At 42.9% G+C, this 15164-nt stretch overlaps 1 protein-coding gene across 1 annotated transcript in view; it reads left to right on the plus strand.

The window, feature by feature from the left end:
- LOC147710591 (CDK5 regulatory subunit-associated protein 2-like) overlaps positions 1-15164 on the plus strand; it is an 883251-nt gene that overhangs the window by 225656 nt on the left and 642431 nt on the right. The window contains exon 15 of the mRNA XM_086921269.1: positions 7833-7964. Within this exon, the coding sequence (XP_086777395.1) occupies positions 7833-7964 (132 nt within the window). The remainder of the gene's footprint in view (positions 1-7832; positions 7965-15164) is intronic.

The raw sequence follows: 15164 nt of genomic DNA on the forward strand, positions 1-15164 counted from the left end.
TTGAGGCCCACAAAGCATTCAGAACAGAGGTATTCTATTCTGGGGTTAAATTCCCTCCTGCAGATGCGCACCCACTGTTGTTTCATGAATACATTGAAGTTGAACCACCTGATGAGTATTTCCCATACATGGACTTGGAAGTCCTGCTAACTTACCAAGAGCACATTAATTGGTTTAAATGTGCCCTACCCTGTACCACAGAACACATGAGCCTCGATCCCCTCAGCAAAGAAGGAGTCTCCTGACCAGTCTAAGCTTCATATACAACTCATGCTGACAGTGTTGCTTTATCAGTAGCAGGAACAAGTAAACTCTACAGAGACTTAGTAAAGATTTACAGAAATATTACACAATACATAATGAGAACAGTTCAATCTGCATGGACTGCTCAGGCTACACAACCACATATGGCCACTACAGGTATTAGAAACTAATGTGTGGAGGGGGGAACCCTCTCACGAAGACGTGCACGCTTTAAACTGGAAACTACTAGGTTTTTTTCTCTTCTGTGTCGTTAGATTATTCAACAATTAATCCATGAGGCTTTTTTCATAGTTCATCTGATATTTATTGCGTGCAGATATTTATTTCTTATTGTACTTCATAAGAAAATTTTCTTCCATGTTTACAGTCTTTACATTTTATTCATTGCCCAATGCATTTCGGGTCGGGTAGAGTGACCCTTCTTCAGGGGCCTAAAAATAACATAATACAGGATCTTAGCAAACACGATTTTTAAAACAACTGATATATACATGCTCAAATAGATGTTGACATACCCGGTTAGTGAGTTTAATGAAAGGTCTAGGTGAACATGGCGAGCGTTTAGTGACTCAAAAATGATTACAGTGGTGAAAAAACGCCATCAGGGGAGATTGACACGGCATATACTAGGCATCAGTCATAATGGTGCTCAAAAATGAACCGGGGTGATGGGGCGGTGCTCCGTGAATGAAAGTGTTGCCGATCGAGAAAGGTAGATTAGCCGAAGTAGTGCTCAGTAGTAAAAACGGCGTGGGGGGACAATATTGCATGAGGTTAAATAAAACGCAAAGTCGAGCGGCTAAGATTGCTGCCGGAATAGTGGACTTACTCAGAATAGGAAAGTAGACTGGCATCCGATGCTCGAATCGCAGTATGAATGCGGGAAGCTTCCGGCAATGAAATTGAACATGGCTGATGTAGCCGAGGGGCTATCACGTGATCTGAGTAACGGAGCATCAATCGGACGCGATGAAACGCGTAGGGGGCAGTTCACGTGATGAGGGTGACAACATAACAGATGCGAAAAGAGTTTGTGCTGAAACAAGTACAAATTACAATAATCTGCATAAATCTTGCAGGTTAAGCGTGGTAAGCGCGAAGGGTATAAATCGATGCAGACACAAAATAGAAACAAGCCTAAATTCGGGGCCTCACTCTGGTGCTGGTCACGTGATATGAGTACGTGTGCTTCATCAGGAACAGCAAGTTCGTGTATGTTGTGTGGATTTAATAGGACAATAAAGTTATTCCTGAAGGGCTGTACCAAAAAAAATGAAAAATAAAAAAGTGAATGTCCTTAAAAGATGCTTAGCTGGATACAGATGGGAGAATGTAGTGTGACATCATATGTTATCTAGATGTAAAATCCTGGAGTGAAAAACCCTAATGAAAATACAGAACGTTTGTTATAACAATCAGGGGTATGATGCAGAGACATGTACGTGTAACAGGAAATCACATGAATATCAACAAATAACACACTAATGTGAATTCTTCCTATTATTAATTATGGGGATCTGAACAGTCCTTCTCTTCTGTGTCGTTAGATTATTCAACAATTAATCCATGAGGCTTTTTTCATAGGTCATCTGATATTTATTGTGTGCAGTTCTGGGTAGCACAAAAAACAGCACCGCTAGAAGCAGATTTTAGGTTGAGCTGGTGTAAGCAGTGCGAAGCACTGCGTCCAGCGAAGCATCTATTGTTACTCACTTCCTGGGAATGTGAGACAGGGGATGGGCACGCGCTGTGCTGTCTAAGATTTCAGCGTGTGTGCGCGCTTTTGCTGCTGGGCGCTCGCGCAGGGCCATCGGAGATTTCAGTGTGTGCGCGCGCGTTTGCTTTTGTCCTTCGCATCATGTTTACTGCTGTCGTTCTGCTGTTGTGAGCGTGCCTGTAAGAACACATGATATGCTTCGTTTTCCATGAAACGAATGCTTCACATGCCATTTTTCGTACGTAAAAATTGCTTGTTCCGTCTGGTACACAACGTGGTTTCATTATACAAATTAAAACACTTTGTGAGCGCGCCCGTAAGAACACATGATATGCTTACAGTTTTCCATGAAACAAATGCTTCTACATGCCATTTTCGTACGTAAAAATTGCTTGTTACGTCTGGTACACAACGTGGTTTCATTATACAAATTAATACACTTTGCGTAATATAATAAAGCATTTTTTTTAAGCTCGTTGCAGCGTTTACAGGCACAGATGCTTTAAAGAGCGGTGTTCGTCTACGGGTTGCTGCCACCACACTGTGCCTTTCTTTAGCTGATGCATGCCAAACCACCCCTCCTCCCACATTCATTCCCTAGCCTTCATCTCCCCGCAGTCTGACACACCCTCAGCCACATGCGCAATTATCTACACTTCGCAAGCAATCTTGCGCGACACCCACGCACTTATCACTCTCGAGTCGGATGCTTTGCACATAAGCCGCCACCTGCCCTCCCCCACGCCCGAACAACACCTCCTCACTGTCCCGCGCTTTCAATTTTACTTCGGCTAACCCCGTCTGCTGGTTGTTAATCCCTATTGTTTCGAACCACAATTATTTCAAAACAAAGCTTCCGCTCAGCAGTGAACCGCATGGGAAAAAAATATGCTTGCAGACACTTTGTCAAGCCGTGCGGTCGCCACAGTCAGCAGAACTTGCTCCTTCATGTTTCTCACAGCCTCTCTTTTCACCGGCTCAGACAAATAAAGGAAGCTTTGTTTATTGTGCCCTTTGAACAATATCATTGCTCATGATTGACGATAAAGCATACCAGACCCTTGTGGGTATTTACAGGGATTGGACAATTTTGGTTTATTGCTATCTTCATGGTTTCTAAAAGTTCAAGCTTGACCCCGGTTCACTGTCCTTGAATAGAGCTATTTGTCTCTGATGGATTAGATTTTCTGGAAGAAGCAAAAGGACAGTTACCTGAGTTAAACGGTATGTAAAGCACTAGCGGTTTGGCGAATTTGCCGTGGTTAATCCCAGGCCACAGAGGCAGCTGGTTCTGAGTCATCCAAAAATGGCGCCGACGGAACCTCGGAGTTTACAGTGGGATTCCAGGTCTCAATCATGTCCTGAAAGTTCAAAAGGACACCGTGCCCGTGGGCTACACTCTGGCGCTGACACCTCGTCCCATCACTGGCGCACATGATCTCATGCCCACAGGTATGTCCGGTCAGTCTGTCTCCAAAGGTACAGACGGCGCGGCTATTGGTCCAAAAACAGCGCATTTCACATAATTCAAATTGAGCTGTTCCAGGAGTTTTCCAATCAACTGCGCCGTGGCTTTGACTCTATTCGGGAGGAAGGACGGAAACAGCTGAAAAAAACATTTTAGTACTGGTACATGCAGACATATGAGACAAGAACAGGTAAATACGTACATATTACACTGGGGCCTATACAACATTTATAAACATGTGGGTTCTATGTTGCATATGGAATTATAAGTGTTAATAACCGGGTTGTTTTCCACCGAGGGGTTCCTAATGACATTAAGTGGACAATGATAGTCAAGCTCAAGTTGTCTCTGATGTTCTGATAATTTTATGTTGTGCAGGCCCACCTCACCTACATTTGTACTTCCCAGTAAGCTGATCCCTTGGAGCAGCTGTGCAAGAGGAGAGAAGTCAAAGGAGTGTCACACATAATATCATTCTTAACTTTCACCTCCCTCAGGCTCTCTCCACCTAACACTCTTCCTCCAACCCTCAGCAGCAGGCCCTCCCAAAGATATAGTAAAAAAACATATCTGCCACCCTTCTTCACTATGCTTTCAACAGCCTCCGAAATGATACATTTAATACATGGGGGGCACATTTTCACATACATGCAGCAAGACAGCAGAGCAGCCAAAGTTACTGCACTGCGTTGTACTAGTGGTGAGGGTGCAAGAGCATAGCAAGGCCATAGCTTCAAAGATATGGGGTCACATGCATCAAGCGAAAAACAAGTTGCAAATGGGCAATTTCGCAGAATCTGCCCCTTTGCGACCAGTATTTTTGCATTCACACCCAGACCCCTCACACACACACACCCAGACCCCTCACACCCTCCCCCCCACTCACCCCCCCCCACACACACACACAACTCCCCCCCACACACACACAACCCCCCCACACACAACCATCTATCTAGCTGTCTATCTATGGCTCTCACTCTATCTATCTGCCTTTATATTGGTCTATCTGCCTATCTATCTATCGCCCTCACTCTATCTATCGCCCTCACTCTATCTATCGCCCTCAGTCTATCTATCGCCCTCAGTCTATCTATCTATCGCCCTCAGTCTATCTATCTATCGCCCTCACTCTATCTATCTATCTATCGCCCTCACTCTATCTATCGCCCTCACTCTATCTATCTATTGCCCTCACTCTGTCTATCGCCCTCACTCTATCTATCGCCCTCACTCCCTCTATCGCCCTCACTCCCTCTATCGCCCTTGGGACTCCCTCTATCTATCGCCATCACTCTATCTATATCTATTGCCCTCACTCTATCTATATATCTATCGCTCTCACTATCTATCGCCCTCACTCTATCTATCTATCGCCCTCACTCTATTTATCGCCCTCACTCTATTTATCGCCCTCACTCTATTTATCGCCCTCACTCTATTTATCGCCCTCACTCTATTTATCGCCCTCATCTTTCTATCTATTGCCCTCACTCTATCTATCGCCCTCACTCTGTCTATCGCCCTCACTCTATCTATCGCCCCCACTCACTCTATCTATCTCACTCACTCTATCTATCCCCATCACTCTATCGATCGCCCTCACTCTATCTATGTCTATTGCCCTCACTCTATCTATATATCTATCGCCCTCATCTATCTATCTATCGCCCTCACTCTATCTATCTATCGGCCTCCCTCTATCTATCTATCGCATCACTCAGCACCACCCAGCATCAATCTGTGCAACCATTCAACAACAACTGGTTAAAATATGTTCTCTCAATATTTCAAGCTTTATTACAAATGTCACAAAAAAGATCTTAATATTTCACTTCTGTTCTTGGATTTTCGTCACAATAAAATACACTGAACATAATCTTCACAAAAGTCATTTACAAAAGTTTAAGCTATTGCCATATAAATTACAATAACTTTCATTTAAGTATTAATTATTTAAAAAAATTAAAAGCCATTGTTATTTGAAATTTCAATACATCTAAGTTACGTAAATACAACACATATTGCAGTACAAATGCTATAGGTGTCACATTTGCGAAACGTAAAACTATTGGTATAGTCAATGACAAAGCTATTAATTTAGCTATTTTCAAAACCAACACCTAAATAAGAAATTGTCATTTACAATAACAATAGCTCAAACTTTCCTAATGCGAGACCTATTGCATTGCAAATGCTTTTTTCCCATACGGGTCAGCAGGAAAAACACAGAATACTGATAATTTGCTTTCCAATGGGGATGGCTCCCCCGATAGAAGATTGTGCCACTTGGAGTACAGTCTTCGCTGCCGTATATATGAGACCACATGGTACTCCTTTAAAAGCAGTCATACCAGATGTACTGAAACAGATTCAGAATGAGTACGGGCAGATCCTGCCTTAGCTCTGGGGATGAAACTGATGTTCAATTTTGCCCAGGTATTATTATGTTGAGTAATATAAAAGGAGAGGCAGCAGCGGTGGCTGTAAACCAACACCTGAGGGAATTCAGTCCTGCACAGCAGGAGCGAGAATTGCCTTAGATTATCGAAGATACTTATGCTTTGCTTGGTAGAGATAATCTGGGAGCCAGCCTTGGGAAACCAATAGTTAAAAGCAATTCTGAAAAGGATCACTCTAAGCAAGCACCCGATTCTTCAAAGAAGGAATGGGATAATAAACAAAATTAACAAAACACACAGTCACGGGGTGGGTCTCCTCAACAGGTGCACACCGAGAGAAATTACAATTTCAGAAACCATGACAATATTAGAAAGCCTGACAAGTATCAGGATACTGATACACTTTACCCTCTTTCCTTTCAGGAGTCACCCAAAAAACATTCGCAGATAGACAGACGGTCAGAGCACAGACCAGAAGAGCGAGTGAAGACAAAGAGAGGCAGACACATTGCACTTCGAACTACATCATTAAACAAGAAGATAAACAAAATTCTTCTAAACTTCAATTTAAAAAGAAGAAGGTAGCCAGGATTAAGCTTAGAAATGCCCAGGCTACTGAGGACTCAGTTTCTGAACAGCGAATGGGCAGTGATGATGCCAGACAGTGCAGCATGTCCTGTTCGAAATCTCACTTTTTAACATGCTTCCCTTGTACTCTATGCATATTAAAGATCGCATAAGAGATTTTAATATTTCCCCTCCCTAAAAGGCAAACACTGGCCCTAGACAAACGTTTTTGAGCAGCTAAAACAAAACAAGTGAATTTAAGGCTTTGCAGTGATCATGCTTTGGCTTATATTTGTAATGGCAACAAAGTGTAGTTCCTTGCTATCTCCCAACAACTATAAAGATTCGTTTTTGCTCTGTATTCTAGCATTATTTCTTTTAATTTTGATCTGTATTCCCAAGCATGAATTGCAAGTTTGTAAACCAAGATCCGAGCCTGATTTTTATCAATTGTTTTTTAATGCCAAACATGCTCATTTTTGCATAGCATGTGTTTGAAGAACATCCTCTTACAGAACAAATGTCACAGAAAGCCCCATTTTAGACCAAACATTTTTACTGTATGTAATGTGTCTAAACTCTAGGTGCACCTCATTCAAATTAATTTGTTGCTGCTTTGCTTGTTCCCTGCAGGGCATCCACAAACCTCATAAATATATCTACAACTTGAGGTGTACTTCCTATCTCATGGGCCTGTACTTCCACTGCATAGTTTTAAAAGGTTTCCCCTCTGTCTTAAAATTAATAGAATAAAGTTTATAGAGTTTAATCCTGTAGTGGAAGCTCTATTTGACAGAGATATGACTCATGTAGTTTTTCAGTATTTGTGCCTTGACAAATAGTCTGATCCCTCGGTAAGCATACTGATTGTCATTTTCAACATGGACATTTCATAAAGCAAAGATCTCGAATGGGTGTATTTCTTACCCACAATGATCACATTCACAGTAATCTTTAGGTCACCAACAAGACAAAAATCTTTAAAAATGTATGACGACTTTGCAGCCGCCCACTAGAACAACATTGCCTGCAAAGATTGGGGTTATAATGCCATCTACCCCTGGGATATTTGACTTGCTGCAGAGAAGTGTAAAATAAATCTTGTTTATGTACCAACTAATTTTGAGGGCCAGAGGCAAGTCATGGGTGTGGTATTCTTTTCTCTTCACTGGAAAGTGATCTACAATTGTACATATGCTGTATTATCTTGATGAAGCACTAGAGTACAATTTGATAAGCTCCCCATCTGTGCCTAAGAGAAAGAGTGTAGCTTTTATGTTAGCATTTGAATTTATAATAACTTGGATTGAATTTATAATAATTTGATTAAATGTAAATTTCTTTATTTTCACCATGTACTGTATATTTGTTTAGAATTTCATATTAAAAATATCCTTTTTACTTGTAACATATTTAGGAAGCATTAGATAGCAGCGTGAATGGTGAAAAAGAAGAAAGGATCGATCAGTTGCTTTGTAACATACAAACAAACAAACAAGAATTGGAGCATCTCAACCATCAACTTGCCATTAGAAAGGCAACTATCAATGTAAGTGCTTATCAGTATTATTCAAATAACAATACTGATTTATATTCTAAACCTGTTTATGAACTATTATGTAGACCACCTTATATGCCATGAACTTAGAGAGTTAGTGATAACATGTGCTATTTTTAGGTCTCGGCTAGCGTAGGCTGCGCACATGCGCAGTCTCGCTGGCGAGATTTAATGTCTGAGAGTAGGAAGGGTAAACCCCGCCCCTCTTCTCCACTGGCTGGCCTCCTAAACGGCGGCCAGCCATTGGGCAAGAGGTCTCAGTGACGTCATTCTCTCGCTCTAAGCCCCGTCTTTTTCGGATTCCGGGGCATATTTTTTTCGTTTCTTTCTCTCCTCTTTCCATTAGCTGGAATGTAAACAACAAGTCAAAAACACGCCTGTTGTTTACATTTGAGCCAATGGAGAAGAGGGGAGAAAGAAAAACACACCCCCAGCCTGTAAAGGACGGCTTAGAGCAAATGGCGACCGCTTGTTTCTCTGTGTACCTCACTCTCCAATCTCGTTGGTTCATCTATTTGTCTCCCAGTGTTTTCACTCTTATTCCCTCTGCATGCCGTCTGTTTCTCCATGAAAGGGTCGTAGATCTGTCACGTGACAACACTTGCGTGGCCCTGACAAACTGGCCTGTTTGGAAACCTCTTGGTTTCTCCAGAGACCTTTCATCCGTTGTTTGCATTGCTGTGGTATCTAGCACAGCTCTACTCACTGACGGACAACCTCACTCGCCTTTTCGCGCCGCTTCCTGTCTCTCCCTCCTCTAGCTGTTTCCTCCCCAACCCCTTTCAGCACCGCACGCTTCCTGGTAAAAATCACCAAGGTCAGTCAGAAACAACACGCTTCCTGGCAGAGGCGCATAATTTATGGGCGAGGATTCGTGAACAGTGATTCACGGTACCTCTGCTTGCTGAGCTCGGGCTTGCAGAACAGAAACGTACGTCAAACCACAATAGAGCCTTTTCCGTTAAATTCCTGTGCTAAGGGACTTGTGTCGGATCACAAAGCTGTAAAACATTCTGCAGGCTGAAAACCAAAATACCTATAGGCAGGAATAAATGAGTCCTCGCACGGCATCACGCGATAGACTGCCATGATTCTGATACGGAAGCCTGCAGGGTCCAGCAGGGGCGGGGAGAGGCGGCCCAGGCTCCTTGAAGCCTCACCTCGCTGCGCAAGTACGAGCACCTGAGCGTCAGGAATAGCACGCAGTGCTCGACCGCCTCGCCGTTCTGCCAGATGAACACACCGGGCTCATTGAAGGGCTGAGACAAAGAGGGTGCCGAGAGCCGGCATGTAAGTAGCCCATTCACGGCGTTTGCTTCGCCTCTTCTCGGGCAGAAGGCGGTGCTCGTCTGAGTGGGCTTCTGAGTTGCCGTAGCGCCTCCGATACCCCTAAATCCTCAAACGCCCACTCCCTTACCAGCATGGACAGACTTATAGCGCCTTGGTCCATTTTTGTTGTGGTTTCCGGGACCCTCACACGTTTCTCAGCTAGCCATATACTTCCAGTGCTGAAGTTCACGTGTCTGCCGAATACCCTACCCTCTAAAATGGGTACTTTGATATGTAGTGAATTATTCTGTATCGCTAACTACGGTCAGAATGATAATCATTGCTTGGCGCTACATCTCAGAACTTTTCAACTAACACGTTCTTTTCCCCTTTACTGTTTCAGCCCTGAAACCAAACCTGTCGGGGGCTAGCCCTATTTTAAGCCAAAGTTGTTCCTATTTTTAACTTTTAAACTGTAGAAAGGCATATGTTATACTCTTTTAATATGTGTATTTATGTGGGGACGCAAGGCTAGATTCACAGCAGTGGCCCTGTGTTTAAATATATTTGCGATGACAGTGGAGTCTTTCGGGAAAGGTCTGAACCGGAGACAGCCTTTTCAGCTGACCCCGGAGAAGCGAGGATGAGGCGGACAGCTGCCCGAGCCCCCAGCCATGTGCTCGGCTCCCCGCTTCGTTTCCACTGGAAAGGGGGCTGCTTCAACCCCCCTCCCTGCCCTGCTCACATGTCTCTTCCTCATCCCAGTAGAGGGTTTGTGGGGAGGGAGAGCCGTGCGCCTTAATCCGAACCCCTGCGCTATGGTGTGGCTGTGTGTGTGTGTGTGTGTGTGTGTGTGTGCGCGTCTCTGTGGCTGTGGCTCTGTGTGTGTGTCTCTGTGTAAGTGTGCGTGTGTGTGGCTCTGTGTGTGTGGGGCTCTGTGTGTGTGGGGCTCTGTGTGTGTGGGGCTCTGTGTGTGTGTGGCTCTGTGTGTGTGTGTGTGTGTGGCTGTGTGTGTGTGTGGCTGTGTGTGTGTGTGGCTGTGTGTGTGTGTGTGTGTGGTTCTGTGTGTGTGTGTGGCTCTGTGTGTGTGTGGCTCCGTCTGTGTGTGTGTGTGTGCGGCTCTGTGTGTGTGCGGCTCTGTGTGTGTGTGTGTGTGGCTCTGTATGTGTGTGGCTCTGTATGTGTGTGGCTCTGTATGTGTGTGGCTCTGTATGTGTGTGGCTCTGTGTGTGTGGCTCTGTGTGTGTGGCTCTGTGTGTGTGTGGATCTGTATGTGTGTGTGTGTGGCGCTCTGTGTGTGGCTCTGTGCGTGTGTGTGTGGCTCTGTGTGTGTGTGGATCTGTGTGTGTGGCTCTGTGTGGCTCTGTGTGTGTGGCTCTGTGTGTGTGTGTGGCTCTGTGTGTGGGTGCAAATGCAATAGGTCTCGTATGTGCGAGAGATTAAGCTATTGGGATTTTAAATGACAATGCCATTTATTTATCTGTTTTCAAAACCAACACATAAATAAAAAGTTTGATATTTACAATGCCAAAAGCTCCAACTTTTCCGAAGGCGAGACCGTTGCATTGTAAATGCTTGTTCTCCAGTGATGATCAGAAAATCCACATAACTTAAGTTTAGAAAATTAGCATTATCTCCTTGTCTTTTTCTCGTGCTGTATCGTGGAGAATGACACATTTCACAGTTCTCATACTAAGCTTTACTTTTATATACAAAAGTAAGGGGCTCCTCTTGCCTATTGATCACCAAACTGGGTGAAAGTTTTGGCCAAATTCCTTCTTTTGTTGGTGTGAGACCTACGTCACTTTATGCTCCCTGAAGAACATGCTTAGTATTCCTTTTTGATTTTAGTCAAAAACCCTGTTTCTGTTAAAGACACACAGGTGAGAATTATGCTGTAAAAGCTTTACCTTTAAACCTCAAGAGCATCTATCTCACAGCAGTTCCAATGATGAAAATATCAAGAAAATAATCATGCGAATCTTGTCAGCCAATGTCACCTTCATTCTCTCCACAAAATAATTTGGGATAATTCGTACTCTTTCGTTAATGGAACTCATTGACTTTAACACCATATGTTCACACAGATGAATTCCGATACCACAATCATTCAACCGTATTGGCAATCTCAAAACTGAACCTTGATGATTCTGCCAGAACCTTCTTAGCATAAGCGGATTTCATATTCATTCCTGGGAGGAACAGCCAGAAATCACAGTTAAGTGTATGCTGGGTATTAGCAAAGTGTCAAGAAGACGAGAAACCAACCGCTAGCATCCCATGCAAATTATCGTGCCCCTGCATAAATAAATGGTGTCACAAATGGAACCACAGTGCCCTTAGGAATGATCACATACTATCACTCTTTAAGCAAAAACAATGACTAATTCTTATTGTTCTGTATCACAGGATTTTCAATGACGGTCATGAACATTAGAATTGTGTTGTGTATGTGTGGGATTCCAGAACACTTATTTTTTTACCATATATGTGATAATTACACAATGAATTATTGAACTCTTGTCAATTTAAATGCATAACCGCTCACTGCAACCTATGTAAGGCTGAGTTTACCAAATTTGTGTTTTTTTTAAATCTTTTAAAATTAATTGCCAGTGGAAAACATTATACATAAAGCAACATTGCAGCAAAACTACCAATTTGTTGCCTTAGGCACCCTAAAAATAAATCTTAAATAAAGGAAAAGCCAGCCAGAATGTATGATCTTTGTAGGGCACTGCCCCTTTATGGAGCTTGGTTATCCGATCATAACTTGTACTGGCAATTGCCTTGTAGCACCAGTTCTTTTTTCAGCTGTTGAGAAAAGTTTCCTGAAACAGTTATTGGGGTGTAACCCCTGTCATTTGATTTAAGCTGTCTTTTTTTCCCACCATTTGTTTCCTCCCTTTTTCCATATTTTCTGGCGAGACTTTGGCAGTTATAACTACTTTGCTTGTCAAGTGCCCCATTTGTGGGAGAAAGAAAGGAGCAAATGATCCTCACATACGTTTTGTGGTTTCCCTCCCCAATGCTCACACTGTGCAGCAATGCCGTTTTTATATAGTTGACAGTGGAAGTGCCCCCCCCCCCCCCTCTCCATCCCCCTTAGGTTGGGTCCGAGGTCTCACTTTATAAAGGTACCCCATAGGGAGATCCCAGGAGAAGAATAACCACAAAAAGCATTGCCTCTCTAATCACAGGCTTTTTGCCTGACTGAGATAGAGGGCACTATCAAAGTCTAAGTCTGAGAGACAATCTGGGACAGCGGGACAGAGGCATTGTCTACGTGCGCCCCGTTGAAATAGAACACGTCATTGTTTGACGTCTGCCTACCTCTGTGTTGAGGACACCATCTGCATTAAAGATGTAATGTTGTTCGCAGTCAAGGCATGCCGCCTCAAGATTCTTAACTATGACGGTGATAACCTCAAGTACGAAGAACAGCAGTTAGATATCAAGGTGATTGCCATCAATCTCTTCCTTTCTAGCAGCTTCTTTCACTCATCGAAGAACCCTGGGTTCCCAAATGATAATACAGTGCAAACACCACTGTCCCCTATATGTCTAGGGCTATTGTGGTGCCCAATACCATTATCTCTCCACCTGCACCACAACCATCACCACCATCAGGTCCTATTCTGCTTGCACCAATTTATGACATACCACAAGATCAATCACCTCAGATGAGGAGACACCAACTCCTTTTCGTTCATGATATTCAGATGATGGTACCTAGTACAATATCTTCTTATGCAACTCTTTTCTCGATTTCTGTGTAGAATATCACGGATAAACGACATTAACACCTTCAAGGCAATGTTGGTCCGTGTAGCCGCAAACTGAATAATCTGCTCAAGGCATCACATACTACAGTCTTGGTCAATATGGGGTCTTTAGAACGAGTGCATCCTGCCGCTATTCCCAGAGATTGCAGAAAAAAGTTTCTTATGACTTAACCACATAGGCAGCAGCACCTTACTTATTAAATATAAGGCACTGGGAGCGGGCCTAACATATCTCCCTATAAATCATAAAGTGGATGCTGTAATTGTTTTAGCATTGAGGGAAAGTCATAATTTGGCTCTGGAAACTGCAGTGCGACCTGACTTGGAGAGCAAACATCTGAACATCTTAGGGCAGGACTTGTGCAACAACTCTAAAACTCAGAAAATAACCAATGCATCCACTCAGGCCATTATAACGTATCCATGTGGGAAACAATGTACAAGTTTGCAGGCAGCCGGTCTAAGAATAGACATGGAGGTAGCTAGCAGAGGTCTTATGTTCTCCAACTTGCTGGACAGTGTGGATTGTCTGCATTCGACTACTATCAAGCTCTAACACTGCGAAGAACCTTGTGGAGGAGGCTAACTTCCTTAAAACATTATGCACAAATGAAGATATTGAGTCTTCAGTCACAAGCTTCCTACTTTTCAAACCTCACACAGATGAGATGCAGAGGATGTGCTCCTAGACAGAAGCAATGAAAGCAGTGGAACTAAAGTAGACACTTGTAAGGATAGGTGTTTCCCACTGTACCAGCATTGGAGTACATTCTTCTATCAACTTTGAAGCCTTATGGACTGCAGCAACAGTCTAAAAAATGACAACAATATCAACCGCGCTGATCCTTCAGACAATCCCATGGAAGCTTCCACCAATCACATCTCTACTTCTCCCTTTCTCTGTGCTGTTCTCGTATATGGAATTATTGCAAACCTAAGAGTCGCAAACTATACCAAAGAGTGGCAAAGCATGCCTAAGTACAGTTGTGTGCTGAAAATTATGCAAAATTGTTGTGCTCTTCATTTCAATGCACTTGCTCCTCATTTCCTCTGAAAAATACCCCAAATTATCAACTTCACTTTATAAGAAATAAAGCTGAACCAGTACTTGTAAAAAAAAAATAATAAAAAAATATATATATAAGAAATCCACTCAAGGATTTCATGCCAAACTTGAATTGCACACACGCCAACAAATACATCAAGAAAGAATGATTCTGCTCCATGATAGTTACCATAATTTTTTTTCACAATTAAAGAGAAGAGATTGGATTTGTGCTCTGGGATTACTTTATGTATATTTTCACATTCCTTCTGCTACAGTCACAGAAAGGTCCTGAGATTTGTAGTGGACCTAACTGGTTACCAATACAGATACAAGAACTTTATTGAGATACGTGGTGGTCATTGATTTTCATCTTAGGGAAAAGTGCATATATCACTACCTATTCAACTGAATATTCAATGTCGACAATCTTCAAAAAGTGGGAAACAGTTTTCAAATAACTTTGAAATACCTCAGTAGTTTCTGCAACTCACTTAAGTTCAACTTTGGTGCAACTCTAGGGACCATCCAAGGAAACATGTGTTCTTCATGCTCTTTAAATGACGTGTTTTAGCTCCACATGATACACAATTTGCTACAAAGCAAATCTCTTCTCTGCTGGGTCCATAGCTTTCTGTATATTCATAATCCTGAATGCCGCATTGCCGTGCACCCACTACAACAAAGTCTGAATGATTGGTGGAAGCAAAAGTGAGGTTCCTGGGATGACTGGGTTTATCTACTCAAAGATGTCATACTGTCTCTAACATGGTGGAGTGATTAGCGCTATTCCCTTATGGGAGTTCATTAATATCAGAATCTCCTAGGCAGGTAGCCATGGATGCATTATTGACTGGCTTTGGAGCACACTTGGACAGTCTAGGGTGTCTAGTCATAGAAGGAGCCACATTGCCATATTAAACTATTGGAGCTCTAGCCCTTCTGTACTTCTTTCCTTCTCTGACTGCAAACAACATTCTAATACAATAAAATACTTTCACAATCTATTGCCTCAACAAAGGAAATAGCAAATTCCAGGCTGTCATGGCCTTATCAGCAAGTTTCTTGTACCCTTCCCCTGGATTCCTTGAA

Source organism: Lissotriton vulgaris, chromosome 5 (genome assembly GCF_964263255.1).
Source record: "Lissotriton vulgaris chromosome 5, aLisVul1.2, whole genome shotgun sequence".
NCBI lineage: Eukaryota > Metazoa > Chordata > Amphibia > Caudata > Salamandridae > Lissotriton > Lissotriton vulgaris.